The sequence below is a fragment of the Grampus griseus genome (genome assembly GCF_964374135.1).
Source record: "Grampus griseus genome assembly, chromosome: 11".
Lineage (NCBI taxonomy): Eukaryota > Metazoa > Chordata > Mammalia > Artiodactyla > Delphinidae > Grampus > Grampus griseus.
Window position 1 is genome coordinate 16,954,055 of NC_139005.1, and position 27,710 is coordinate 16,981,764.

At 38.2% G+C, this 27,710-nt stretch overlaps 2 protein-coding genes across 15 annotated transcripts in view; both read right to left on the bottom strand.

Annotated features, from left to right (window-relative positions):
* Positions 1–308: 308 nt before the first annotated feature.
* On the bottom strand, positions 309–7,873 carry KCNJ8 (potassium inwardly rectifying channel subfamily J member 8). Its single transcript, XM_082665853.1, has 3 exons — positions 7,597–7,873; positions 6,324–6,764; positions 309–1,338 (listed from the first exon to the last, which is right to left on the bottom strand). The coding sequence occupies exons 2-3, from the start codon at positions 6,695–6,697 to the stop codon at positions 438–440; spliced, it is 1,275 nt and encodes a 424-aa protein (XP_082521979.1). The 5' UTR covers positions 6,698–6,764; positions 7,597–7,873; the 3' UTR covers positions 309–437.
* Positions 7,874–24,225: 16,352 nt separating this feature from the next.
* ABCC9 (ATP binding cassette subfamily C member 9) overlaps positions 24,226–27,710 on the bottom strand; it is a 149,072-nt gene continuing 145,587 nt past the window's right edge. For 8 of the 14 annotated variants that reach the window (XM_082665444.1, XM_082665434.1, XM_082665433.1 and 5 more), the window contains one exon: positions 24,226–26,875. In XM_082665444.1, coding sequence (XP_082521570.1) covers positions 26,738–26,875 — 138 coding nt within the window. In that variant the 3' untranslated portion in view covers positions 24,226–26,737. The remainder of the gene's footprint in view (positions 26,876–27,710) is intronic. The other 6 variants (XM_082665437.1, XM_082665436.1, XM_082665445.1 and 3 more) reach the window with 2 other exon arrangements.

Below are 27,710 nucleotides of genomic sequence, written 5' to 3' on the forward strand. Positions count from 1 at the left end.
AGAAAGGAAAAACACAGTTTTGGGGCCCCCTGCCCATTCTATCACATTTCAAGAGTGAACAATAGAAACAGAGACAACTGTGGTGTCACCCGCTAAGTATTTCATAAAGCATCATCCCTTGGTCCACTTTCATATTCAAGGTCTATTACTATTAATGTAATTCTTGGGTTTCAAATTGAGAGAAATGAGAGCATTTCCCCTACATAACTTAAGCCTATCTCTGCGAATACTGCATGGATGAAACAAGTGAGCCAAGAACCCTCCAGCTTGTGTGTTACTGTTTATTGACACAGAAAGTGCTGCTGTTGGAATATGCATATCATTTAGTGCATTAAGATAAAGAAGGACAAATTATTGTGTTCCAGCTCTGTTTCAGTCTGTGCCCTGTAGAAACTCTTCAACATCTTATCAAAGACTTTCTGGGGGTTGTGTTGTTGTCAGGATTCCGACGTGTTCTGATTTCCTTCTGGAGTCATAAATTGCACCTTGGGCACCATGAGGGATGAATTGTTCCGGCGGATGGAATTATTCCTCCTCATGGAATTGTTTCTTCTCATGGAATTGCGCTTCCTCAGAGAATTCTGGTGGGACAGTTCACTCTTCTGGAGGGTTTGGATAAGAATGGAAGGCTTTTCGTCCAGCTCTCGGGCGCTGCACCTCGGAGCCGCTACCTTCACGGTGTTGCCAAATTTGGAGTAATCCACGGAATACACGCCTTCCTCCTCGGTTACGATGGACACGAAGCGATGGCCCCATTGGATCTCCTCAGCGATGTAGGAGGTTCTCGCTTGGGTGGTAATGCCAGTAGTTTCGACCACTCCTTCCAGAATCACGATGACCTCCAGGTCTTGGTTGGCAAGGTCAGTGGCGGAGATATCATACAAGGGGCTGCGCTTGTCAATCACGTGGCAGATGATCAAAGGGGCCACCAGAAAAATGTTATTACTCTCAAGGGGGTTATCAACGGGAATGTCTAGTTGGTGAATAGGCACCACCTCCCCTTCGGGTGTCGTGGTTTTCTTGACCACCTGGATGCGCACCGATGCACTGATGATCATGCTTTTCCTTAGGTCGCCCACACGGAACATGAAACACAGTTTGCCATTTCGGACTGCGATCACCGCATGGCGGCTGAAAATCAAGGTTTCCGCCCTTCTGTGAGCCTGGGCTGTTTTCATGAATATGCAGCCCAACATGACTGCATTGATGATCAAACCCACAATGTTCTGGAGAATCAGGACTGTGATGGCCAGAGGGCATTCCTCTGTCATCATTCTCCCGCCAAACCCAATTGTCACTTGAACTTCAATGGAGAAGAGGAAAGCAGAGGTGAAAGACCTGTAAGAAATGAGACCAGAAAACAATGCCATTGGATCAGATTTTGAATCACGAAATAACAGGCTAAGTTGAATTTTGCGTTTTCTTCCTCTAAAGGCTATTTTTTAAAAAAAAAATTATTAAAGTATAGTTGCTTTACAATGTTGTGTTAGTTGTTTCAGGTGTGCAGCAAAGTGAAATATATATATATGTGTATACACACACACACATTCATATTCTTTTTCAGGTTCTTTCCATTACAGGTTATTATAAGATATTGAGTATAGTTCCCTGTGCTATACAGTAGGTCCTTGTTGGTTATCCATTTTATATATAGTAGTGTGTATATGTTAATCCCAAACTCCTTATTTATCCCTCCCTCACCCTTTCCCCTTTGGTAACCATAAGTTTGTTTTCTATGTCTGTGACTCTATTTCTGTTTTGTAACTAAGTTCATTTCTATCATTTTTTAAGATTCCACATATAAGCGATATCACATGATATTTGTCTTTCTCTGTCTGATTTACTTCATTTAGTATGATAATCTCTAGGTCCATCCATGTTGCTGCAAATGCCATTATTTCATTCTTTTTATGGCCGAGTAATATTCCATTGTGTATATATATCTATCTATATATAGATATAGATATATACACACCACATCTTCTTTATCCATTCATTTGTCGATGTCCAAAGGCTATTTTTAAAAATTTATTTATTTATTTATTATCTTTGGCTGCGTTGGGTCTTCATTGCTGCGCACGGGCTTTCTCTAGTTGCGGTGAGAGGGGGCTACTCTTTGTTGCTGTGCGTGGGCTTCTCATCGCAGTGGCTTCTCTTGTTGCAGAGCACGGGCTCTAGAGCACAGGCTCAGTAGTTGTGATGCACGGGCTCAGTTGCTCCGTGGCATGTGGCATCTTCCCGGACCAGGGGTCAAACCATGTCCCCTACATTGGCAGGCAGATTTTTAACCACTGCGCCACCAGGGAAGTCCCATGTCCAAAGGCTGTTAAAGGCTTTTAGAAAGACCATCCACCTTAATGTATCAAATGTCCAGTTCTAAACACAAGCACTTGTTCATTCTCTCCCTCTCTCTCTCTCTCCGCATGCATCTACCTCCAGGCTTCTGGGATACACTTCTATTAATGTTTTCAAATCATGTAATGATGGGCCTGTTTATGTGAAAACATTAAAATAATACCTAGACATATTTAGATTTATAGGCTTATTTTACTTCGTGAAATTTTCTTCCAGGTTGATGTCTATTATTTATTGCCTGTCTGTGTTTAAGTGACTTGAGTCATGTGGGAAGTACTGAGTAATAAGTGAACTTTTTATTATTTACAACCTTTAAAAGTCATACTCCCTAACAAACACTGCTTGTGTACCTTATATAGAGAAAGCACAGTGCTAAAGAGTGGTACAAAGCACATCATTCAAAGATACTAGTATTTTTAATTAAAAAAAACCATGTTGTGCCATTTGGAACGAAACATGTTTTCTTACTGATTGTCTCGTTTTGTTCTCTAAGTGATCTAGAGAATACTGAAGTTATTAAAGGAAGGATTTGAGGTAGAGATAGATAAGTGACTGTGTCAAGATTCCATAATTAATAAGAACACGAATTCTCTTAATTCTGGGCTAGTCTCCGAAAGAATCACAGGGAAGGGGCCAACAAGTGTCAGGGTTTTCTTGGGAAGCTTTTTCAAACTGCACTCTCTTCCTCAGCTCAGTGTAAACCCTGATTTGGTAGTTTAGGGTGGACCTGGATAAAACTTTGGAAAAGCTTGCAGATAATTCTGTTTTATCTCCCCTGGTTGAGAAGCACCACATTTGGTTATTCTTATCACTAATTTATTCATTTAACTACATATCCTACACTGCTGTAGCTTCTTAATAGAAACAGTCTTAGTCTTGTGTTTGCCCTACACCCCAATTTCAAACTTTTCTAATTTTATAGACGAGAGACCATCTGTCAAAGTATTAGCTGTGTATTAATGCCACACACAATGAGAGACCAAATATTAAATATTTGAATACTAAGTTAAGTACTGCACTTTGGCGGGACACCGTGAATGGTAGGCAAGCACATGCAGGTGATCTTTTTCTATTCAGGTTCATAATCAGGGATTTTTATTTTTTTAATTGAAAGATAGTTGATTCTTCTAATTAACTTTTAAATGGAGTGTGAAAATTGCCTTTCTTACCCCTTTTGTTGCTCAAACGATTCATGAAAAGCAATGATTGCTTTTTGCACTAGCTACACATGAGCTAATACTGAATGATCCAAAAACATGGCAAAGAATAAGAAAAGACCCCAGTGAAGGGGCACGGATACAACATTGATTTCTAATTATACATGCTTCAGGGAGCAGCGTATGATGAATATGCTCAGATGTTTCATTTTAACGGCTTAAGATATCATTCATGTGCCATATTGTGTATGTTGTTTATTTTATGAAAGAACTTACTTCCAAACATTATATTGTGCAAGACCCAGCCTTTTATGAGCACCTGTCATGCTAAACAACCTCAGGAGATGAAAGTGTTTAACTGTTCATTTGTTCTCCTACAGAGGGAGTGAGGCTGAATTAGAAGAGGAAATATATTGGTTTATTTTCTGACTCATGTTAGAAAGTCATCCACGTGAAAGGGAAAGTGAGCCAGCCTGGAAGGAGAATGTTAAATGTTATTTGGATACACTGGAGAATGTTCATTACAATCAGTTGTTTTCGGTTCTGATGACAAGGTGAGACACTGAACTTATGAAAGGAAAGGAAATGAGAAGAATTAGACATATTATTAGTCATCTTTTAAATCCCTTTTGGGAGAGAATAGAGATTTTTTCTGTTTCTATTTTTTTTTTTTTTTTGGTGAAAAAGTATTATGTACGGTTGGTTAAGATTAAATTGTATGTTGCATCGAAGTATAAATAGTACCACAATGCTAAAATAAAACCAGTAAGATTTTAACCTTACAAGATGTCCAATACTATTTTTTTAGGTAAGAAGTGCAATTTAAAATGCTAAGATTAAATCAACTATATTTTAATAAAAATTTTTAAAAAAGAAATATGCTTTAGAGAATCACCTAATGAAAAATAAATAAATAAAATGCTAAAACTCTCATACTGATAAGATCAAGTGTGTCTCCTTGTATCTGTGATGCCATTTCTCATAGTGAATCGAATGTTCAAACCAGCAGGAATACATCAGGGGGATAAACATGCCTCAGAACACCTCTTGTTGAACAATAAAAGCTAGCAGTAAAACAGCTTTTAATAACCAGTGCACTCCATCAAGTTCTTTTACAAAATCATTGAAAATATCTCACTTTTGATGACATATCTTTAATAAATTGCTTAATGACTTTTTTCCCACAGGAAAAGCCAATATATTTGTCTTGTGAATAAAATCTGTCCTTTATTTTTCCGAGGTTTATCATTTCTGTTTCTTTTATCTCTTTTTATGTGTATCTACTTCATGTTTATTAAAAATGTACCTTGATAAGAAAATGATTCACCAACATCAGTGCCAATAAATTTCTTAAAGAGAAATATTATAGATAATGCTATCTGACCTACATATACCCGTTAAACACAGTATTTTGTTCCTTTATATTTGGTGTACTGATGATCACCTACATTCTTCATCTATATTTTCTTTGAGACAAAAGTCTGTGGCAAGTTTAAGACAAGAAAACAATATCTAACTCGATGGTAAAGGCAGTGGATCGATTCAATTTGTTTTTCTCCTCAAAATCTGAGCTGAAATCTGTGGCATGTGATCTCTACGACAAATACCGCAACCCCCCTTGATAAGCTGGCATTGCAACTATTCAGGCAATGGAAGGATGGACAACTTTACAGTCTGAGTTTCTGCTTCTTACAGCGGTATGCTAATTTCATAAGATTTCAGGGTCATCAAAGGTCTTATTCTTTACAGTTTCCTGGAAGAATGGTGCTTACTCAGTTGCTTTGCTTTATGAATTATGTGAATTTGGAATATATTGAGAAAAGGTCCTGGAAAAGTTGCTAGCATAACTACTAATGTTTCACTGCAGAGTGCATATTTTTGCAATTGATATTACCTTTTTCCATCTTCCAACAAAATAAGAGACAAATCACTCCAAGTAAATGTTCTTAGGCCATGTGAAACTATGAGAGGAGAATCACTGAAATCAAATTCACTTTACTTATCTTTGAAATATTTACAATATAAGAGAAAAAAAGCAAAATTAGGGCAATCTAGGAACTGTCTTCCTATCCTACTAAAACTTTTAGAGAAAACCACAACACGAAGTCACTTCTACATAATCTCTTCCATTAAAAATTTGGACCAATCTCCATTAAAAAATAATTTTTTTCTAGTTCTGAATCTCAGCATAACTTCTAATTTTGGAATTCAATGCAAGCAATCAGCTATTTAAGATAATCTTGATAAAGAAGGGCTTATGTTTATTTCATTTCTGGTGGATTAAAAAAATTTTTTTTTAATCTAGAACACCTCTCCACCAGTGTTTTCCCATTTTTCTCATTATTTCTGAAAATGTCACTGGTAAGAGAAGTTGTGGAAAAACATTACTAGCATTTGCACAATATTTTTTGTTGATCAGAGATATTGCCTTGTGGATGCTGGAACTATGGACAGCAGCTTTTTCAGACTGAAAACTCAGTATGTGGTTTTTCTGAGGAAGGCGCTCTGTGGAATCCTTTGAACCACGACCATTTTAAAATAACTGGTATAATATTTTCAAGGCCAGCTCAAAGGATTGAAGTGCTACATTTTCAAAGACTCGTCATCCATAAAGCTGCATCTGAGAAGATTTTTAATACATTGGATTGGTTTTGTTGTTGTTGTTATGTTTTTACTTTTTTGCTTCTGAAGGTACTGAAACAAACTCTTTAGTTCACTTGCAACAAAATAACAGAGTGAAGAGAGAAAGGACAGTTTCATCTCTTTTTCTGTGCTGTTTTCCACCCCTGCCTCATCCCGCTGCATTCTTACCTGACGTTAGTCACACACACGGTGGACTCCAAGCCACTTTTCTCTATCCCACTTTTCTCCATGTAAGCATAGATGTCCCCGTGGGCAAAGGCCACCAGCCACCACATGATGGCGAAGAGCAGCCAGCTGCAGAGGAACGACATGGTAAAGATGACCAGGGTGTGGCGCCATTTCAGGTCCACCAAGGTAGTGAAGATGTCCTGGAGGAACCGTCCTTGCTCCCGGATGTTCTTGTGCGCCAGGTTGCAGGCCCCGCTCTTGGCGATGAAGCGGGCCTTGGGCAGGCGGTCCCTGATGCGCGGTTTGCGCAGGTTCTCCGCGGCTATGCGCGCCAGCACATACTCCTCGGGGATGATGCTCTTTCTGGCCAACATCGTCCCGTCACCATAGTCAGCCTATGCACCTGTCTCCGACCTGCCTCTCCTTCCCTCGAGACCCGTCCTGCAGGAGGGAAACGAAGATTAAAAACTTTTCCCCCTATTTTCCTCACCTCTTCAGTCCTTGCATGTAGGGGTGTGTCTATACATTCCAGGTGACGTGCAAAGCTAAAGGTATGATCTTATTAATGTAAACACGAGCCTAGTTAGTGCTTGAGTTCTTGGATCCCGGAAAAATTACTTGGTCTGAACCAGAACTGTTTTAATATTCCTTATCGTTTTGAACACATAAGAGCACAGCCTTAGTTAAACAAAACCAAGAGCCTTCCTGTAAACAGCAGGCTCAGTGATAATTCTGAAATTACCCGCGTCTGTAGATTAGTGCAAGGATACCAGCACGCGACGTCTATGAGGAAAATTAAGGATCTATTTACTAAACTATTCACATGATGTAGCAATATTAAAAGTAAAGAGGGGAAATTCTTTTTCTGTTATTTTTAGAAATAGGCAAAGGCCGTGAGCTCCTGCGTAGTATAAATGTTTCTTGTAATTCGACAAAATAATAATAAGCAATGTGCTATGTAACCTGAAAATTACGTAGAGGTATTTTAAATTTGAAAGAAGTGTGAGTTGCATTTTTTTTTCTTTTAAAAATCCCACTGGAACTCATAATGTAATAGCTTGAAAACTTCTTGACGACGAAGGGATCAAACACACAAGCTGCAGGAAAAACCCCGGACAATAGCCTGCGGTCTGCGGATAGAGTCAATTAAAAGAGTGTGCCCCGAAATTCCATCCGACGCTGTCAACCTCGCCCGTGTTCTGCATTTTCAATCGTTTGCGGGGACGCGTTCAGCCTCCCCCTCCCCTCCGCTTAGAGGAGCGTTGAAACTTACAGACTCTGGCGAGCGGGCGCAGCGGCCGCACCTCCCCGCACACGCCGGCCGACCGCGAGCGGGTCCCTCGCTGTCCCATCTCCGGGCGCGGGAGCGGGGACCGCGACTGCCGGAGGGACAGATCCCGGGGCCGCGCGTCCTAGGGAGAAGAGTTAAAATAATAAAAGGTGCAGTTGAATCTGAACGCGGGGAGGGCTGGAGGGAGGGGGATGGGTGTCGCTCTTCCCCTCCCCCTGCTCGGCTCTATCCCTTGGCCGCTGCCGACGACGGAGGAGAGGCTTGGGGAGAGGAGCTGGGGCGTGATGCTCCACAAATCAGCCTCCCACTTCGGGCTTTGACGCGCACAAGACCTCTGAGGCCGAAATTGCTGAGATGAGGGAGGGAGGGGGTGGGGGAGAGGCGAGACCCGGGGAGGTAGGGAGCCCGCCGGAGGGAGGGGCGACGGGGGGTGGAGGGCGGGGCCTGTAGAACCAGCCTTTTTCCCAGTAGCTGCGACCCCCCGCAGCCAGCGTGACACGCATGTCTTTAAAAGGCTCCCAGCTCCGGGGAGAGAACTTTCTGAGTTCGAGTTCACTGACGTAAAGAGATTTTTTTTTTTTTAACCTGGGTAGATAACTGTGCTACTTCAGGTTACATAAAACCAGATATAGAGATCAGAAAATAGTCTTCTGACGCATCCAGGCTGCGTGCACACATACTGATTTACATTAAATTTCCGTCTAGTAGGGATGATAAGTGGAAGTAGTGTTCTGAAACCCACTTCGTGTTGACATATTTCTTCGCCAGCCAAAGCTGGTTCTCAGGGAATTAAATACACACACAAACACACAACTACGACAAAAAAAAAAAAAAAAGTGGAAGAAGAAAACCGCTCGAAGTCTCTTCCAATACAAAAATTTTACCCCGAACAGGGACTGCAGTCAACACTTCAGAACTCAAACCGTCATTCTTCAGTAATTGGTGGCTTTCTGAAATGTGGCAGCTTCTCGGTCTTGTCTAGATGGCCTCAATGATAAAAAAGAGCCATTACGCACAAGAAAGTTATACAGTAAATATCTTTCTGTAGCTTTTTGAAAAGGAGCCAGCAAAGACAAATGTGCTTTCTCCCACAGGTCAGGCCTCCTGATTTGGCACTTGTGTTAATGGAAACTTTAATTCTTGGAAATTTCATGTATTTTCCAAGACTCAGGACAGAAAGTGTATGGAGCATAAACAATGTGTTCATTTAATTACCAAGAGACCTAAAATTAGTCTTTGATGAAGGCAAATGAAGAATCATTTTTCCCCCTTGCAGATAGAGCTGCTTAACCCCTTCAATTTGAGCCTGGGGATCCTCGTCTGTTAGTGGTAGCTCTCTCCTCTACTGTTGTGAATTTTTACAGTAATTTATGTGGCAGTTTTACTACAAGTGTGTGGGGATCACATTGTACAGTTAATCCCCTCATCATTCCATTTTAGAATTGTTTGGTGCACGATTTATTTCCTATTATTTTAGCTGGGGGAATATTCATCAAACACCTATTTGGGGAAGGGATATGGAGATATATATATATATATATATAATCACAGTTGCTGTTCTTAAGAGGTAGACAGTTGCAGTAAAAGACATGGATTTGATAATAAACTCTAATAGAAGCAAGGATGTGATTAGAATGAGAATGGAAATAGAACTAAACAAGACATATTAAGACTAGAAGACTAAGGAAAGAAATCTACATGGATTATTTGGCATCTGATCTAGTCTTTGAAAGACCAGATGTATTTGGGTTTAGAGAAAAGCAGAGAAAAGACCTTCTTCCTACTGAGATGGAAGATCATGAGGGAGGATCGACAAGAGTGGGCCATGTTTTAATAACAAACTAATTTAATCAGCACTGATGAAACAAAGTCAGCAAAAGAGCAGGATTGGATGCTTGAGTCCAGTGCTCTCTAAGCAGCCTTTGTCACACCTCTCTGAACACATAATGGGTTATTCATGTACTTGTCCCATCCCCTTCCTCCTTCCCCACAACCCATGAAACTGAGGGCTCTAGAGGGGCTCGAAGAATACTTTTGAGTCAATGAATGGGAAGGGTAAGGTTGACAACCATGTTGGTGCCTCAGAAAAACAAAAAACAAACAAAAAAAAAAAACGTAGACAGCCTTAAATCCTCTAAAAAGGGAGTCTGGACTGTCTTTAGGAGGTAGTGGTAAGCCATGGAAGGATTTTGATTAGAGAACACCGCAAGTGCCTGCTTTAAGAGGATTGACCAGGAAAAAGAGGCCAAGATGGCTTTGAAGGTGCATTGCTAAGTCGAGTCCCTTAGGCTCCAAACTTCTGTGATTGGCAGAAGGGGACCCTGGAAACTATTGTGTTAATCAGAGAAGGAATGAGGTCTGGGGCTAATAAGCAATGTCAGTGGACAGTATACAAATGTATGCAAAAGGAATGCTACAAAGTCGGTATTGGGAGAGGGTAAAGTCATCGGCGACTGTGACATTTACTGTGATGACAGAGAAATAGTAGGAAAATTGAATAAGAAGAGGTGAAGTGTTGAGGAGAATTATGAGAAGATTGGCAACAAATAAATCCATGTAGGAATCCTATGAAAATTCTGGTCTTCTGCTATAACACATATTTGGGATTCAGTTTTTTTCTAGTGACATATATTCTTCCACATATGCAGTTTCAAGTCAAGTTTTGAATTGTTTTGAAGTGACGAACTCTGTACCCTACTTTTTAATAGTTAATGCTTTAAACTGATTAATTCAGAGTAAGGGCACTAAGGATGCACATAACGAAAGTTAATTTTAAGAAGTTAATAGGTAAATTTTTGGCAATAATATGCCTAGAAAACAAATAGCCATTTGGAAAAAAGATGGAGCATGTGTACTGTAGAAATATTACAGACTTTTCTCTTTCTTTTCTCTTTCCATTCCCTTCCTGACATTTTTAAAAACCAACTCTTTATGTCTTTTTCCTTTAGCTAGTTTTTCTGCACTGAATAGAAGCTGCATGAGGGCACATAGCTTGTTGTTAATACTACAGACCCAGTGTCTGGAATTGTTCCTAGCTCCTAGAAGTGGGTACTCAACGAATACTTGTCAAATGAAGGAAAGAAGGAAGAGTGCTGTCAACATGGTGTTTCTCTCTTTCTTGCACTTACTCTACCTCTTGTCTTTCCTTCCTTTACATGTTTGCAGCCATTTCTCACAGCCCACGCAGGTACTCTGAAGCTTGGAGATCTCCTTGAAGTCTAGGGCCATATCTGTCTGCAAAGATTTCATTACTCATCACCTCTCCCTTCTCTCTTGACCTTTTCTTCCTCCTCCCTTCAAACTATCCACTCCTTCCTCAGCAACTCTCCTGATCACTCCAGGTCCCCAGTACTAAACTTGTTTAAATACTAAACTTGTCTAAACTTGGCATTTGCTAGTTATGTTTCTCTTGACAACTTTTGAACCTAATGGAGACATATCTGTATCCCCAGACCTCTTTCTGGACACACAGTAGCTGCTCAATATATATTATTAATTGATCTCTAGTTCTTCCCCCTTTGATCATCCTCTTTTCATATTATGGGCCAAATAATGAACATTTAAATTTACCTCTGAGAAATTTGTGAAGGAAATCAATTTTTCAAGAACACATTTACTGCTTCAGGCTTATTTTATTGGTCTACTTATTTAATCACTATTTTTTGCTGTCATCCACTTAAGGTTTTCTTAACTGTTCTATAATCTCCTAATTGCTCTTTCAAGAATGAAGACTAATTTGTGCATTACTCCTAGAGAAGACCTATAATGAGTTTAGAACAGAGCTAACCTTAAATTTTATGGTTTTCTTGACTCTTCAGGAATCCTGTAAGAATCTGTCTGCTCATGTTACATCCCGGAGAAATTTATGCAGTAATTGGGAAGCAATTCAAGGATATCTATTCACTTATAAGTAAATATCTGTTAGATTCCTTTTAGACCCTACGCGCATTTCATTTGCAGATAAAGAAGTCTCTGCATTTCTCACTTTCCTAAGAAAAGAAGTTTGTCAGGTGCCTTCAAACAAGTGGAGAAAGACTGACGATTTTCCTGTTTGTCTGCTGCTTTGATTACCAAATACAAATCAGTGACATCCTTGAAAGTACTCTTGAGACCAAAGGGTGAAGTCCTAGCGTTTGATGACCTTGCCTTTGACGTGACTTGTGAATTTAGAGCTCTTGGTTTTCCTGAGCTGTACTAGACTTAAGAATTTGGAGAGTCTTCAAAATGACAATGGAAACGGTTCATGTTAGCAGCCCAAATAACAGTTGGTCTATTTGCTTGGTATGCTGCTTTATTAGTGTCCTCACATAAACCACCTTGGAACATATTGCTTTGGAATCAGCTTAATAAAACTGTTACATAAACTAGTAATCAAAGCAGCATGTTATAAACTCACTTTTTTGGAGTTATCATGAAATGGGAATGACAATATAACTCTTCGTACTTATCTGTTCCAGTGAGTTCAGAGAACATTTCTTTTTGAGATACGTATCTATTTATGTGCAAAAGAGCCTCCGTCTCCTTTAAATCAGGTACCCCCTTTCTTTAAGGATATCCATTAGAACCTTCAATGAAAAAGATCTCCGTCCAGTTTGCATGCTTAAGGCCTCAAACTTCTGCCAGCTCGCAGGTGTGGATCTGCGAGTCAGGAAGGGGGCATTCATAACAGTCACTACCTTTTAATATACAGCCAGGTGAACAAAACCAAGTCCCTGCTCCAATGCATTCTTAGGGAGGAAGATGTTAGTGAACAAGTAGACAAATAATATATTCTATAATTATCAATGGTTTTGAAACTTATAAAGAGAGTAAAGCAGGATAAGGATTGAGAGTAACTGGGGCCAGCGATTGGCAATTTTACATAGGGTTCAGAAAAGGCCTCTTTAAGAAGGTAAAATTTGAAAAAAGAATCAGCCAGGGGCTCAGGCAGCCTGGGAGCAAAGGCTCTGAGGTGGGAAGAAGCTTGCTTGGTGTGTTTGAAGAATAGTAACAAGATCCATGTATCAGAGGGAAATGAGGAAAAGCAGGAGATGAGATGGGAAAACTGGGAAGTGCATTCACTGATCTATCCATCTCTCCATTCACCCAATGAATAAAGATTCAGAGTCTGCATATTCTAGGTGATGAAAACTATTGAACTAATTTGGGAACAGCTATGTGAGAATTAGGTTATTGTCCTTATCTTACACAACAGTCAATTTGAGTATAGCACGATGATGTGTAAAACCAATACCTAGCAGGTGGCCAGCTACAACAGACTCAAAACATCTGACCCCTAATCCTAAACTCTTTTCACTGAATAATATCTCAAAGGGATGATTGTTAATCCATGATCCAGCTATGTGGGAAACACCTGGTTACATTATTTTAGGCTCCTCCAGGCTTTTATGGAGGAAGGATAGAATAAGATATAATATCTTTGGTCCCCAAATTAAAATATCTTTCATGAGAAGGTATAAACACTTCTAATAAAGCACATTTAAGAGTTCCCCTGGAGATTCTGCTGTTCACTTAGGTTTAAGAAACTCATAGAATTATTATGAGAACAAGAGGACACAATCCATATAAAGTGATGAGGATAGTGACTGGTCTAAGTACTTAAAAACGTCAGTTCTTATTTTTTTATTTTTTTTTTTAAGGTACGCGGGCCTCTCACTGTTGTGGCCTCTCCCGTTGCGGAGCACAGGCTCCGGACGCGCAGACTCAGCGACCATGGCTCACGGGCCCAGCCGCTCCGCGGCATGTGGGATCTTCCTGGACCGGGGCACGAACCCGTGTGCCTTGCATCGGCAGGCGGGTTCTCAACCACTGCGCCACCAGGGAAGCCCGTCAGTTCTTATTAATAAATTAGGCTTGTTTTGGTTTAGTGATGGTCAGAAAGACCTCAGAGCTGTATGGCAGTGGGACGGGGGGAAGGATAGACCCCCAGATTCCTTTAACTATTATTTAACTATCTTTCTTAATCTAAGACTAAGAAAAGAAAATACATGATAATATCATTTTATAGACTTAAGTATTATTTTTGAGACCTCACCAACCTTCAGAATCCTAACTGTCCAGTACTTGTACTGGCATCTCCTCAACTCCTGAATTTAATCAAGACAGAGGACTGAAAGGGAGCCAGCCAAGATACTGGTAATAAAATAGAGACCCAGGAAATCAACATGTCTGGTTTACTGTAATAGTGTCTCCAAGAGAAAAGTGGTTCCTTCAATCAAGTAGAGAGTACCCGCGGTAATTATTTTCTGCTGTTAGTGTACAAAATGCTAGTACTAAATAAAGCTGGTAGGGTCTCGTCCAAGAGGAGATGAATAATAGTGGCTGTCACTATTTGTTTTTCCAGACCTTGAAATTATGCCTTGATATTCTGTGCAGAAGAAAGGCAAGTTTGCAGGATCCTGGGATCTATCTTGCTATAGGCTTTTCTGAAGCTCTTGGGGAAACAGCTATTCCCAACAATGTCTTGATCCATTGCTAAGCTTTCATATCACTATGTTTTGAAAAATCAGTGACACATGCAGTGCTTGGTAGGAGAAACCTGAGATTTTCCAGAACTTTCTCAGTAAGGTGACTCCTTATTGCCACCTTTCAAAAATGCCTGCTGCAGAGGGATTATAGAGGTTGAAAATTTTAAAGTGATATTTAGACTATTGGCCCCAATGATCATTTGCCAGGATTTTTTTTTCTGCTGTTAAATGACCTGAATTTTCCTTTAGGTAAAAATTACCTGTGCCAGAAAAGTTTTTACAAGACCATTTTTCTAAACAGGTTCAAATTAGAATTAAATATTTGATATTTGTTGCTAATCTAAAATGTCAAATTACCTCATTTATTGTCAGAATAAATGGGGTAATAAAATGATCTCCTCTCTATAAATCTACAGAAATTTATTATGCAATTGAGTCTTTTTTTTGAAATTGAGGAATTGTGGAAGATGCATGAAATATACCTTTTGTTTAAGTTCACATAGTTTTAGAGTCAGAAGGATGTGAGATCAATGACCAGTTCTGCCATTTCCTTGGTTGGTGGCTTTGAGCAACACACTAAATCGTTCTGAGCCTCAATTGCCTTTTCTGTACAATGGAGACGCTAGCATCTACCTCTTCGAGTTGTATAGATTAAATGAGGTAAGTGTGTAAAGGATTTAGCATAGGCCAATGAAACATATTAAATTAAATATTAAATTAATATTAATTTATTAATATATTAATTATATTAATAAATTAAACATATTAATTTATTATAATTAAACATATTAAATTAAATATTAAAACATAATATTTTCTAAAATAATTATAACTTTAATGTAACTTCTTTAATTAGTATTTAATTAATTTATAATTTGTGTATATTTTTCTTAGCCTGCATTTGTTGGTATTTTCAGATCAATAGTAAATAACAATGGTGACATCAGACATGTTTTCTTTTTAGTGATTTTGAGAAAATGCTTCCAGAATATATAGTTTACATGGCTATCATTTTGAGGTAGTGTGCTTTTTCTACTTTTCAAATTCAATAATGGATGATGAATTACATAAAAGACCTTTTTAGCATATACCAAAGTGACTTTTTTTCCCTTCCTTGGCCAGTTAATAGGGTGAATTATGTTACTAGGTTAAAAAAAGAGTCAAATTGTTTTTACATTCCTGTGATAAACTCCACTTGGTCGTGATAAATTATTATTTTAATATAATGCTGGATTGTCTTTCCTACTATTTATTTAGGATTTTTGCATAGATATGTATGTGAGTTAGTCTGTATTATTCTTTCTGTCTTGTTTCTGCCTGATTTTGGGTAAATGTTATGAGTCTTCGTAAAAAAATTGATGCATATTCCTTCTCTATGGACTGGAATAGTTTAAACAGAATAGGGATTAGCCACTTTTTGAAATCATCTGAGTCCAAATTTTTTTAGGAATAGTTCCTGGCTCTTTGAATCCTCTTCATTCTCTTTTTTTCCCCCTGGGATCCCTCTTTCAGACCTTCTAAATCTATCCTCCATAACTTTTTTTTTAGAATAAATTTATTTATTTATTTTTGGCTGCATTAGGTCTTCGTTGCTGCACACAGGCTTTCTCTAGTTGCAGTGAGCGGGGGCTACTTGTCGTTGCGGTGCGTGGGCTTCTCATTGTGGTGGCTTTTCTTGTTGCAGAGTACGGGCTCTAGGCGCATGGGATTCAGTACTTGTGGCACGCAGGCTCAGTAGTTGTGGCTCACAGGCTCTAGAGTGCAGGCTCAGTAGTTGTTGTACACGGGCTTATTTGCTCTGCGGCATGTGGGATCTTCCCGGACCAGGGCTCGAACTCATGTCCCCTGTATTGGCAGACGGATTCTTTTTTTTTTTTCCAGGTTGCAGTTTTGTCTTATTAATAAACAAAATATGCTGTTTTTCATATACTCTCTTATATGAAAAACAGCATATAGTCACACTGATCAAATATTAGAACATATAAAAAATTATTCAGTGAGAGGTCTACCTCCCTTCCATGATGCTGATCTGTCCAGTTCCCACTATCGCCTATTTCTGGCAACCACTATTGTGAGTGTCTGCGTATCCTTTCAGGGTTTCTTCATGCATCTATGATTTTAGATTTTGATCCCTGCTTTCTTTTTTTAAAAAAATTTTATTTATTTTTTTATACAGCAAGTTGTTATTAGTCATCAATTTTATACACATCAGTGTATACATGTCAGTCCCAATCTCCCAATTCATCACACTACCACCCCCATTCCCCCGCCGCTTTCCCCGCTTGGGGTCCATATGTTTGTTCTCTACATCTGTGTCTCAATTTCTGCCCTGCAAACCGGTTCATCTGTACCATTTTTCTAGGTTCCACATATATGCGTTAATATATAATATTTGTTTTTCTCTTTCTGATTTATTTCACTCTGTATGACAGTCTCTAGATCCATCCACGTCTCAACAAATGACACAGTTTCGTTCTTTTTTATGGCTGAGTAATATTCCATTGTATACATGTACCACAACTTCTTTATCCATTTGTCTGTCAACAGGCATTTAGGTTGCTTCCATGACCTGGCTATTGTAAATAGTGCTGCAATGAACCTTGGGGTGCATGTGTCTTCTTGAATTATGGTTTTCTCTGGGTATATGCACAGTAGTGGGATTGCTGGATCATATGGTAATTCTATTTTTAATTTTTTAAGGAACCTCTATACTGTTCTCCCTAGTGGCTGTATCAATTTACATTCCCACCAACAGTGCAAGAGGGTTCCCTTTTCTCCACACCCTCTCCAGCATTTGTTGTTTGTAGATTTTCTGACGATGCCCATTCTAACTGGTGTGAGGTGATACCTCATTGTAGTTTTGATTTGCATTTCTCTAATGATTAGTGATGTTGAGCAGCTTTTCATGTGCTTCTTGGCCATCTGTATGTCTTCTTTGGAGAAATGTCTATTTAGGTCTTCTGCCCATTTTTGGATTGGGTTTTTTTTTTAATATTGAGCTGCATGAGCTGTTTATATATTTTGGAGATTAATCCTTTGTCCGTTGATTCGTTTGCAAATATTTTCTCCCATTCTGAGGGTTGGGCAGATGGATTCTTAATCACTGTACCACCAAGGAAGTCCCTATCCTCCATATCTTTTCAGTGTTCTTTTTTTTTTGAAACATACTCGCTGTACATTATATGTTACAGGTGTATAATATAGTGATTCACAATTTTTAAAGATTATACTTCATTTATAGTTATTATAAAATATTTGCAATATTCCCTGTGTTGTACAATATATCCTTGTATCTTATTTTATACATAATAATTTGTACCTCTTCATCCCCTGCCCCTATGTTGCCCCTCCCCCCTTCCCTCTTCCCACTGGTAACTAGTTTGTTTTCTACATTTCAGTGTCCTTCTTATTTTCTATCAGCTTGTTCTGTGTTGCATTCCAGGTGCGTTCTAGATCTGTTTCCAATGGAAGAAGTCTCTCATCATTTAAGCTTAATTGCTGTTTAATCTGTTCATTGAATTTTTAATTTTAATGGCTTTTTTCTTTTCTAGACATTCTATTTGGTTACTTTAAATTAATTTCTTTTTCCTACCTTTTAAAAAACCCATGTAAACAACTATGGAACTGCCATGCAGATTACAGATCAAGACATAAAACATGTCTATCACCCTAGAAGATTTCCTTCTGCCTCTTTCCAGACTGTAATTGCTCCCCACCAGAGCTCAGTCTGTTATGGCTTATTTTATCATTGGCATGTTTTGCTTGTTGCTTAGCTTGGTATACATGGAACCATGTATAAAGATATTCTTTTTTTTTTTTTTTTATTTAAACATCTTTATTGGAGTATAATTGCTTTACAATGGTATGTTAGTTTCAGCTTCACAACAAAATGAATCAGTTATATATATATACATATGTTCCCATATCTCTTCCCGCTTGCGTCTCCCTCCCTCCCACCCTCCCTATCCCACCCCTCCAGGCGGTCACAAAGCACCGAGCTGATCTCCCTGTGCTATGCGGCTGCTTCCCACTAGCTATCTACCTTACGTTTGGTAGTGTATATATGTCCATGCCTCTTTATCACTTTGTCACCGTTTACCCTTCCCCCTCCCCATAGCCTCAAGTCCATTCTCTAGTAAGTCTGTGTCTTTATTCCTGTTTCACCCCTACGTTTTTCATGACATTCTTTGGTATCTGCCCTCTTTCACTCAATACAATATTGGTGAGCTTTGGCTATGTTGTTTCATATACCAGGAACAGTATTTCCTTGAGTGGATAAGCCACCATTATTTATCCATCTTCCCATTGTTGGGCATTTGGGCTGGTTTTTTTTTTTTGGTTTTTTCACTCTTATGAATTGAGCTGCTCTTAACATTTCTGTACAAGTCTTTTTGTGGACATAAGCACTCATTTCTCTTGGACAGGTGCCCAGGAGTGGAAATGTTGAGTCCTGGTAAAGGCACAGATTTAGCCTTAGTAGAAACAGCCAGTTTTTGACACTGGTTGTGCCATTTACACTCTCTCCAACAATGTGTGAGAGTCCCACCTTCACCAACACTTGGTATTGTTAGTCTTTGTGGTTTTAGTCATTTCAGTGGGTAGGTAGCTCTTTGTTTCTTTTTTAATTTTAAATTTGCATTCCTGATGAAGAATGATATTGAGCACGTTTTCACATCCTTTTTGGCAAACATCCATATTTTTACATCTCTTATAGATTGTTTTATTATTTCTCATTCTTGTGCTAATATCCCTATTTGTTGTGTCTCTTGATTCCCATCCTGGTGGTTTTAATTTTGAGTGTGAGTTCACTTAATTTTTTATGTCCTCCCCAGGACAGGTAGGTTGTACCCCAGAAGACTGCTTTTGCATTTGCCCTTTCCAGAACCCCAAGGATATCAATATTCTGGAGCCATTTCTATATAATATTTCAGCTTGAATATATCATCTCACCATTGTAAAGTTAGAATCATATCAAGTTTTTTAAAAAGGGAAAAGCTTATTTTCTGACTTAAAAAATCCCTATAGTACTATTAAGATGTGGTATATGTAGTGGGTTCTCAATGCTGATATTTCATACCAGAATGTGCTTTTCAAATCATAAAATTCTTTCACCATCATTTAATTTAAAAGATTCACAAAAACTCGATGAGGCCAGCAGGCGGTTGTTATCATGCCATCTTGTTTTCCTTTTTGCAAATGAGGAGATGGAAACTCAGGCTTTCAATGATAAGTCCAAGGCCATACATTCGATATGTGATAGAATCGAAACTAGAATCCAGGTCTTCTAATTCCTGGTCCGGTTTCTTTTTCAATATATTCTATGTAGACTGACATAATTCTTTGTTATTATAGATCATATATCATATATATGATCTATAATAATATATATATAATATAAATAATTTATTCCCAAGAAAAGTTAAATGATTAATTTAATCATTAGTATAGCACATGGCTATGAGTATGAGCCTGGAAATCAGGTTGCCTGAGTTTGCATATCATTTCCACTAACCCTTTGGCAAATTAGCCAATCTGTACCTCAATTCTAAAATGGGGATAATAATGCTTACCTTATAAAGCTTTTGTCAAGATTAAATAAGAGTATACTTCTAAGGCTCATATTATATCTTCTCAAGATATGTTAGCTATTATTATCCTTTCATCAAATTTTTAATGAGATGGTTTATGCAATATGCACTCTACTGATATCTGCATTGATTTCACATTGCTCCTTTCTTCTGTGCCCCCGGGAATTTGCTTCTCTTATGTTGTTTGATATAAGATGGTACTAGACACTTCAGCGATTATATGATATTTAAATCATAAATCATTCTGTCATCTCTATGTTTTATTGGCACATATAGCTAAGCTTTATTAAAATATTATTTAAGCCAAGAATTTCCCATGAAATACTAGGCTTGCTAATTTTTTCCCTACGTTTTTGGCCAAAAGCCTAGATGCCTTGCGTTTCCAATATAATATTTTACTGCATTTAATATATGTTGGAAGTTGTCAGGTGGGAACAAAGAAAAGAAGCTCCTATTTTCAGGTGAAATTGTCTCACCCCCAAACCTGCCTTCTGCCACTTTCTCTTTCCTGTTTGCCAAGGACACAGTGAATTCAGTGTCTGGGCCAAGTGCTTGGCACTTAGAAATGGAAGTGATGGATCACTGGGAGAAATGGGTGCTTCTATCTAAAGTATGCTTGTGATTGTCATATGTGCTGGGGATCCTGAAATGAGAAGGATGGTGCAGCTCTAGGTGAGTGTCACTGCTCATTTTGAATGGGTGGCTGTGAGGAAATGTCTCACAGGCTGTGTGTTATGCAGTCATTGCCACAGGGAAATAAAACTTGGGCTTAAAAAGTCAATATTTGGAAGTTACTTATGGCAGGAGATTTTGTCTTGTTTTCTTATTTTAAAAGAAAATTATATCCTTCTTTGGACTTTGCTTCTCTCTGGAGCAAAGGTAGGGTATGCGAACATGTGACGAATGCACGAGAGTTTAGTCAACTACCTCACTTGAGTGCTCATGTGATTGAAGAATGGTTCTCCCTCCTTCCAATTTTCCTTTTTCTTCTGAAAATAATCAGTAGCCAGCCCAGTTTCATCGCTCTTTTCCTGGAACTACTGGTTGAGAGTGGGGTTTGTATTCTTGCTTTCAGGTCACTCTCCAGACTGTGTGAAATTCACCTCAGCAGAAGACATGACTTCTAATTGGCTCAGACCTTCTGGCCACAGCTTTTTAGGCCAGAGATTGATTCTTGACCCAAAGTGAAGTGATGCAAATTTGTCCAGTCACACATAAGATCAAAAGATCAGCTGGACAAAGTAGATTCCTTGCTGGGTACTTGGAAACAGACAATCTGAGAAGTGAAGATAGTGAGTTGTGGGCCCAGGGGCTCCAAGATTTCATCTAAGATAGGAATGGTCAGAAAGGCCACACACAAGATGAGGAAGGAGTGGACAGAGGGATGGAAATGGCAGCTCAGAAGGGAAGAGGAAGCTGAGAAGCTTGAGACAGAGAGACAGGATCAGAGAGTGGACGGTCTTTAGAACTGGCCCAGTCCTCACTCTTCCTGACACCCAATAATTCTGCATTTCCTAGATTCCAATGCACAAATCTCCATTCGATACCACCCCCATCTTTCTACTTCCATTCTCTGGTGTTTAAAAGTGCCATCTCTGGGGTTTGCCTGGTGGTGCAGTGGTTGAGAGTCCGCCTGCCGATGCAGGGGACACGGGTTCGTGCCCCGGTCCGGGAAGATCCCACATGCCGCGGAGCGGCTGAGCCCGTGAGCCATGGCCGCTGAGCCTGTGCGTCCGGAGCCTGTGCTCCGCAACGGGAGAGGCCACAACAGTGAGAGGCCCGCGTACCGCAAAAAAACCCCAAAAAAACCAAAAACAAACAAAAAAACAGTGCCATCTCTGGAGTCGGACAGAGATCAATGATTAAATCCATGATTTTGGGGTAATTCATTTAAATCCTAGCCTCTGTTTTCTCATCTGTAAAATAAATACAATAAAGATAGTTATTTCAGAAGATTTTATACTAATTTTAATATACTAGAAAGCTTTGTACTACTCTGGCAAATAACCTCCCTGAATCACACTCTGTTACTCAAAGGTGACACTTAGCAGATACTCAACAAATTATCAATCAAGACGAAGTAACCAAAGTTTATTTTCATGCAAACTTTCTTAGTAGGGAGACAATCATCTTTCAAAAATGTCTGGTTACTAGCTTTCATGACAATTATTATTAGTATTGTTAATTAATTTACTTATTTAAAAAAATTTTTGACTGTACCGCATGGCATGCAGGATCTTACTTCCCTGACCAGGGATCGAACTCATGCCCCCTGCAGTGGAAGCCCAGAGTCTTAACCACTGGACCACCAGGGAAGTCCCCATAACAATTATTATCATCCCTTTGTTGAACTAAAAAGAACCTGCCCACCATAACCCAGCAATGTGTTGCTACTGTTATCTTAAAAACTGGTAGAAAAGGTGGGTTGAACTTCCTATCACTGGAAATACATTTTATTAGCACTTCTCAGCCTTCTGGCTAAGACCAAGTGTGGAAATACATTTTATGATTTATCAAGAAGTGAAATTTCTTCCTAAGGTGATTTTTTCTATCTGGAAGAAACACTAAGAATATTATGATTATAAGCATCTCTTTCTGCCATCCATTCTAAGCACTTGTATTTGACTTATCTATGCATTGTGTTAATGTGTGCTGTAAAAATTCATAGCAACTATGCACTTCCTTAGGGCAGCAAGTTAAGACAGAAGTGACTCTATCTAGGATATGTATGTGGGGGGGGCCCATGCATATTGAGAAGTTGGGAGATAGATTGTAACCTGTGAAAGAGGATTAAGAGTAAACTTCACTGGAGGATTCTGTTTATGCCTACTTTCAAAGGATTGATGAACATTTTGGGTCTCTGAAAGAAAGAGATTAGGAATTTTTTAAATTGCTCTTAACTAGTGTTGGAACAAAGTTCCAACTACTATGAGTCAAAGTGCAAATACTTAGATATGGAAGAGTTGGCCTAAATCCACTTAGCCCTGATAATATTAAAGGTCAACTGTCTTTCACTTAATAAAAACTGATAACGTGTATAAATAGCACATACCGTAGCCCTAAGAGAAAAATGGAAATGAAGCAGCATTGGCCAGTGTTGCACTGTTGCTGTTATATGAACAAGTTACTTACGCGAAGGGCAGATTAAGTGATAAAAAAATAATTGTCTGAAAACAAAGCTCTTTGCCATTAAGATGCAGTATACATTTGGAGATGGTCTCTGATGGTTGGTGGCACTAAGATCACAGGCTTTCTTCTTTGAGCCAATTAACTTATTTAGCCAGGTATGGCTCCCTTGATCTTTGTCAATTTAGAAATAGGGCACTGGTGACCACAGTGTGAATGACAAGGGAAATTAGCTATAGTCCCTAGAAAAAGAAATAATTTAAATACCATGTAGTAGATATGTAGAATGACTATATCAGCTTTCATATGTCAGCGATGATGATACCTACGGGAAAAATGTGAAGGTGGCAAGGGGAGTAATCATCACAGGTAATTTGTCTTCCTTCCATATCGTGAAATATCGTTAGTGAAACCTACCCACAATGATCACATTTACACACTATAAACATTTTGGAAATATGACTTCAAACTCAGCAGAATAATGTGCAAATGATTCAACAGGGAATTCAGATGTGGGTAAAAAAAGCTTTACATCTTTTTAAAACCCCTTAGATCACATATTGCTGATTAAACCACAAAAGAAAATCACGTTCAGAGTCCTTGTTTATATATTCTCAGCTAAGATTCAGTTCATTTCACTATGTTTCCTTCATGACGGAACTAAGGCAGTTCATTCAATGACACCGATAGGTTGTCATAACCTATCCAGGATAGGTTAATGGCAGCAAAGATAGGAAGCGTGTGGAAATCACCTCCAGCGTGTTATAGCTCCATGTTATGCACAATAAAAAGAAATGAGAGTGATGACTGAGGTAGATCAGCGATTCCCAAACTTGGCTAATTATGAATCTCATCTGAAAGCATTTGCTAGAAATACAGAGATAAGCCCTTTCACTGGAGAGTTTGGACTAGGTGAATCTTACTTATGCTTGAGCAAATCTTGTAAATGACGTATAGTTACTAAAGAAAAAATTAAACAAGTTACAGGATACAGCCTCTTGGCTACTGTTTCTTGTTCTAAAAGGCTAAGATTAGAAGATTGCATTTAACTTTGGATAATGGATTAATAAGGGAATTATTATAGTAGTATAAGTCACAGAACTCCAAAGAATGTAGTACAAAATGTCATAAAAGATATATTGGAAGGCAATCATAAGAACTGATCAATAAACCTTGGGGAAAAGTCCAGACATCCAGCTATTTAATTAGAGACGTAACAAAACTTACTGATATAGTTGTTCCACTTGATGGAAACTTCCCTAGAGCCTACATATAAAGCTAATGAAGTGCATGACTGTGGCAGATATGAAACAAAATTGTCAAAGCATGATCAGGTACTGTCTTGTCAACCTGTGTTAATTTACATCTATTGATCAGTCGTGATTGATCCCCAATGGTATTATAAGTGAAAGAATAATCATCCTTCTTAATTAAGCAAACAAAAAGAGTAATTTATTATATAATACCAAAGCAATATATTTTCACAGTAAACACAACACAGAAAGTGAAGAGTTATAGGCACATGGTGAAATTAATCAGTGGATCAATCAACGATACTTATTAGGGCCTGCTGTGGTCCAGGCACTTGTATTTTATGGCAAGGGTACAAAGACAAACAAGACTTGGTCCCAGACCTCAAGTATCAGTTACTTAGGAGGGTCTTCTCTTCTCTAGTCTAGAGCGAAGTTGACTTTTATATTGATTGTGGGGAGTAGCATAAAAGTAGAGGATGCACAATCCTTTAAGAGAAGTATTTTTTCTCTCTCAACAATATCAAGAATCTATTTTCACATAAAGATTTATGTATTTACTGCTTTTAACAAATATTAAGGAATTAAAATTGGTAAAATCGATTTGGTTAATTAAGTGTAACATTTGTGAATGTGAAATTTGATTAGGTAAAGGCTGGTCTTCTATATATATGTACTTATTTAGTAAAATATTATTTCAGGATGAGTCATTTCTATATTCAATAGATCATATATATAACACAATAAATGATTAAACAATTTAAAAAATCATCCTTGACTTTTCAATTTAGTTTTGTAAACAAACACTCAAGTGACTAAAAGTTATGAGGAAACGAGTGACCACTTGGGTGTAAAAATGGTAAACGTGACTTTCTGTTTAGTGTTATTAGATATGCTTCTACTGACGTTGCCTGGATAGCAGTAGAATTTACAAATATTGTGAGGGATTACGTCAGTGGATAAATCCCAGTTTCTCTGTGAGATTGAGGTATAACTTGGTAACAAGCATCATGTAAATTCAGCCTTACAAAGTATCTGAATGCCAGAAATACTTAGAGGAGATTGGTGGAATGTTTAGAAAATATTTTCAAGATCAAATCAATAGTTACTGATTCTGTTCTGTTTAGCTTTTAGGAAACAATAAGAGGATTTTTCTCCCAATGAAGTTTTATATATACAACAAAAGGTGACAATTTGAGCTAAATAACATAGAACATTTTTGTCCATCCTCGTGAAACTTATTTTAGGTAAACATCAGGCAAGCATGAATACACAATACAATAAATTGAACACAGAACTATAGGGACGGAGCATATATTCTCTTTTTTCGTCAATCATAATTCTTCACAGTCTTACAATGCCCATGGATCCTCACATGAAAATCAATGATATGTATACAAACAGGTACAGAATTGCAGTAGAAAGCTTTGGCTGCTAGCATGACAGTGAAGGTAACTTTTAATATTTTTTGAATCTATTAATTTACATTTAAGCAAGCATAATACTAATATGTCATACATTTTAATGCACTGTGAACATGCACATTAAAATTAGAATAACATTTTTGATACACTTTTCACATGTACATTAAAATTAGAGCAGGAGCAAATGTATACATGTGTGACACCATTGGGCATAAATGTCTAAAAGAAGTACACTCTTCCACCTAGAAATAGATACTTGTTTTACATATATATGTACACCTACAGATGTATATGTATGTATGTATGTATACATATATCCTGTGAAAATAAGGCCACTTGCCTGTGCTCCCTAATCTTGAATAATGTGGAATTTTAGGGCTTGAGGATCATAATCACATCTAATGATTAAATAAACCATAAAAAGCTGTAGCTGACCTGCCACTGAAAGGTTGAGCCTAATTACTCTTTGAACCTCAGTCTGGAAAGGGCACAATATGCCTGATATCTTAAGAACTCTCCTCTTACTAGACAGGGAAAAATGGAACCTTGGGTATAATTTGTCAAATTTTCAAACTCTTTTCATGATCTTTCTAGTGCAGGTTTTGGCTTTACAGCATTATTATAAATGTGATGACTTCTTGGTGACAGGAAACAATTTAGATGAAAAAAAGAGACTGCTAAAAGAAGCATCAGGATTACTAATGTTAATGAAACGGAAAATATTCTCAGACCCCAGATAATGAATTTGAGTGTTTCACTTTCTAACTGAGTAGAAAAGCTGTCTACCTCTTATTTTCTTCCAATAACATCTGGAGACACCAACAAAAAGGAAAATATATTCTTATAAATCAGAGTACAATAATACTGAACACTCATTATAACTTCTATGCCTGAGAGATATTTACCAGACTTAAACATAGCAGTTGATTTACCACTTAAAGTACATGTTTTAATACAACCTGTTATTCTTAAAGGTGATGTGGCTGAATCTTTAGAAAAAAACATCAGTAATAAACATATTAAGCAGTAATAGCTTGGAAAGCAAAACAAAACAAAAAACCAGGAAGAATAAATGTCAACATAGAAAACACAATGTTCACTGGTAAAGTGATATCGTTACTAACTACAAAATTCCACAATGTAACAAGTAAGCTTCACAAAAGCATATAAAAGTTTAAGATGCCACTTTCCAAAGGCCAAGCTGATGATCCTTTAAGTACGTTATGACAGCATTATTTTAAATACACGTATGGTTTTAAGACATTCCTTCACATGTCTGCGCGAACAAAAGAAGCAAATACTCCATCTTCCTGGGCCAAGAGGCTTTCTGGAGTGTCATATTCTAAAATATTTCCTCGCTTCATCACAATAACTAGGTCTGCCGTCAGAATAGTGTGAACCCGATGCTGTGAGTGAAAAAAGAATAAATGTATTCGTTATAAATTTCAGGACACCAGCCAAAGCAAGGGAACATGCATATTTCACTGATTATTCAAGGACATTTCTTTATCTTGGGAAGCCAGGAGGTGCAAGAAGCGCAGCCCCTCTTTTTCTTTCTTATTTAAAGTATGATTGATTTACATACTTTTAAACACCAGCCAGTATGGTCTTACATAGGCTGTATTAAATTGGGTGTAGCTAATATAGTAGTTTCATCATTTTCATGGAAACGTGAGTAGGCTAACAAGTGTTTGTTAAGTAATTAAATAAGAAGAGTCATCGTGAACCAGTTGGGTTATAGTTTAATCTACACTAAAATTATCCCTTGAGTAGAGTCAATAATTCCGTGGGCTGACACACAATTTGAAGAACTCTGGAAGGTGGTTCAATTCTAGTAAGACCATGGGGGAAGTCCATTCTGGCATGCAGTGTTAAAATGAATTATCCAGGACTTTAGGTAGGCATGCCGTCTCTTTGCCTTTAGAGATCACTGCCACTCATTCATTCTCTCTTCCCACATGGTACCATCTGGAGAGAAGCTTTGGTGTTAGTAATTCATCATTATAAAAGCTACCACCTACTGAGCATATATCATACATTAGGTACTCCACACAAATACTTGTTAATCATCAGAACATTCCTCGAATGTGGGTGTTATCTCTCTCCACTTTATAGGCGAGAACGCTGGGGTTCATAGAGGTAAAGCAAAAGCGTATCACACAGATAATAAGTAGCGGAACCAGCAACCATACCAGACTTATTAACTTCAAAGTGTGAGCTATTTCCACCATTTTGTTGGGA

What these genes read in the sequence shown, in the direction of transcription:
- KCNJ8 (XM_082665853.1), bottom strand. Translation starts at nt 6,697, where the DNA reads ATGTTGGCCAGAAAGAGCATCATCCCCGAGGAGTATGTGCTGGCGCGC. An exon ending in GTGTGTGTGACTAACGTCAG is followed by an intron (nt 1,339 to 6,323) that starts GTAAGAATGCAG and finishes CATTTCTTACAG; the next exon opens with GTCTTTCACCTCTGCTTTCC.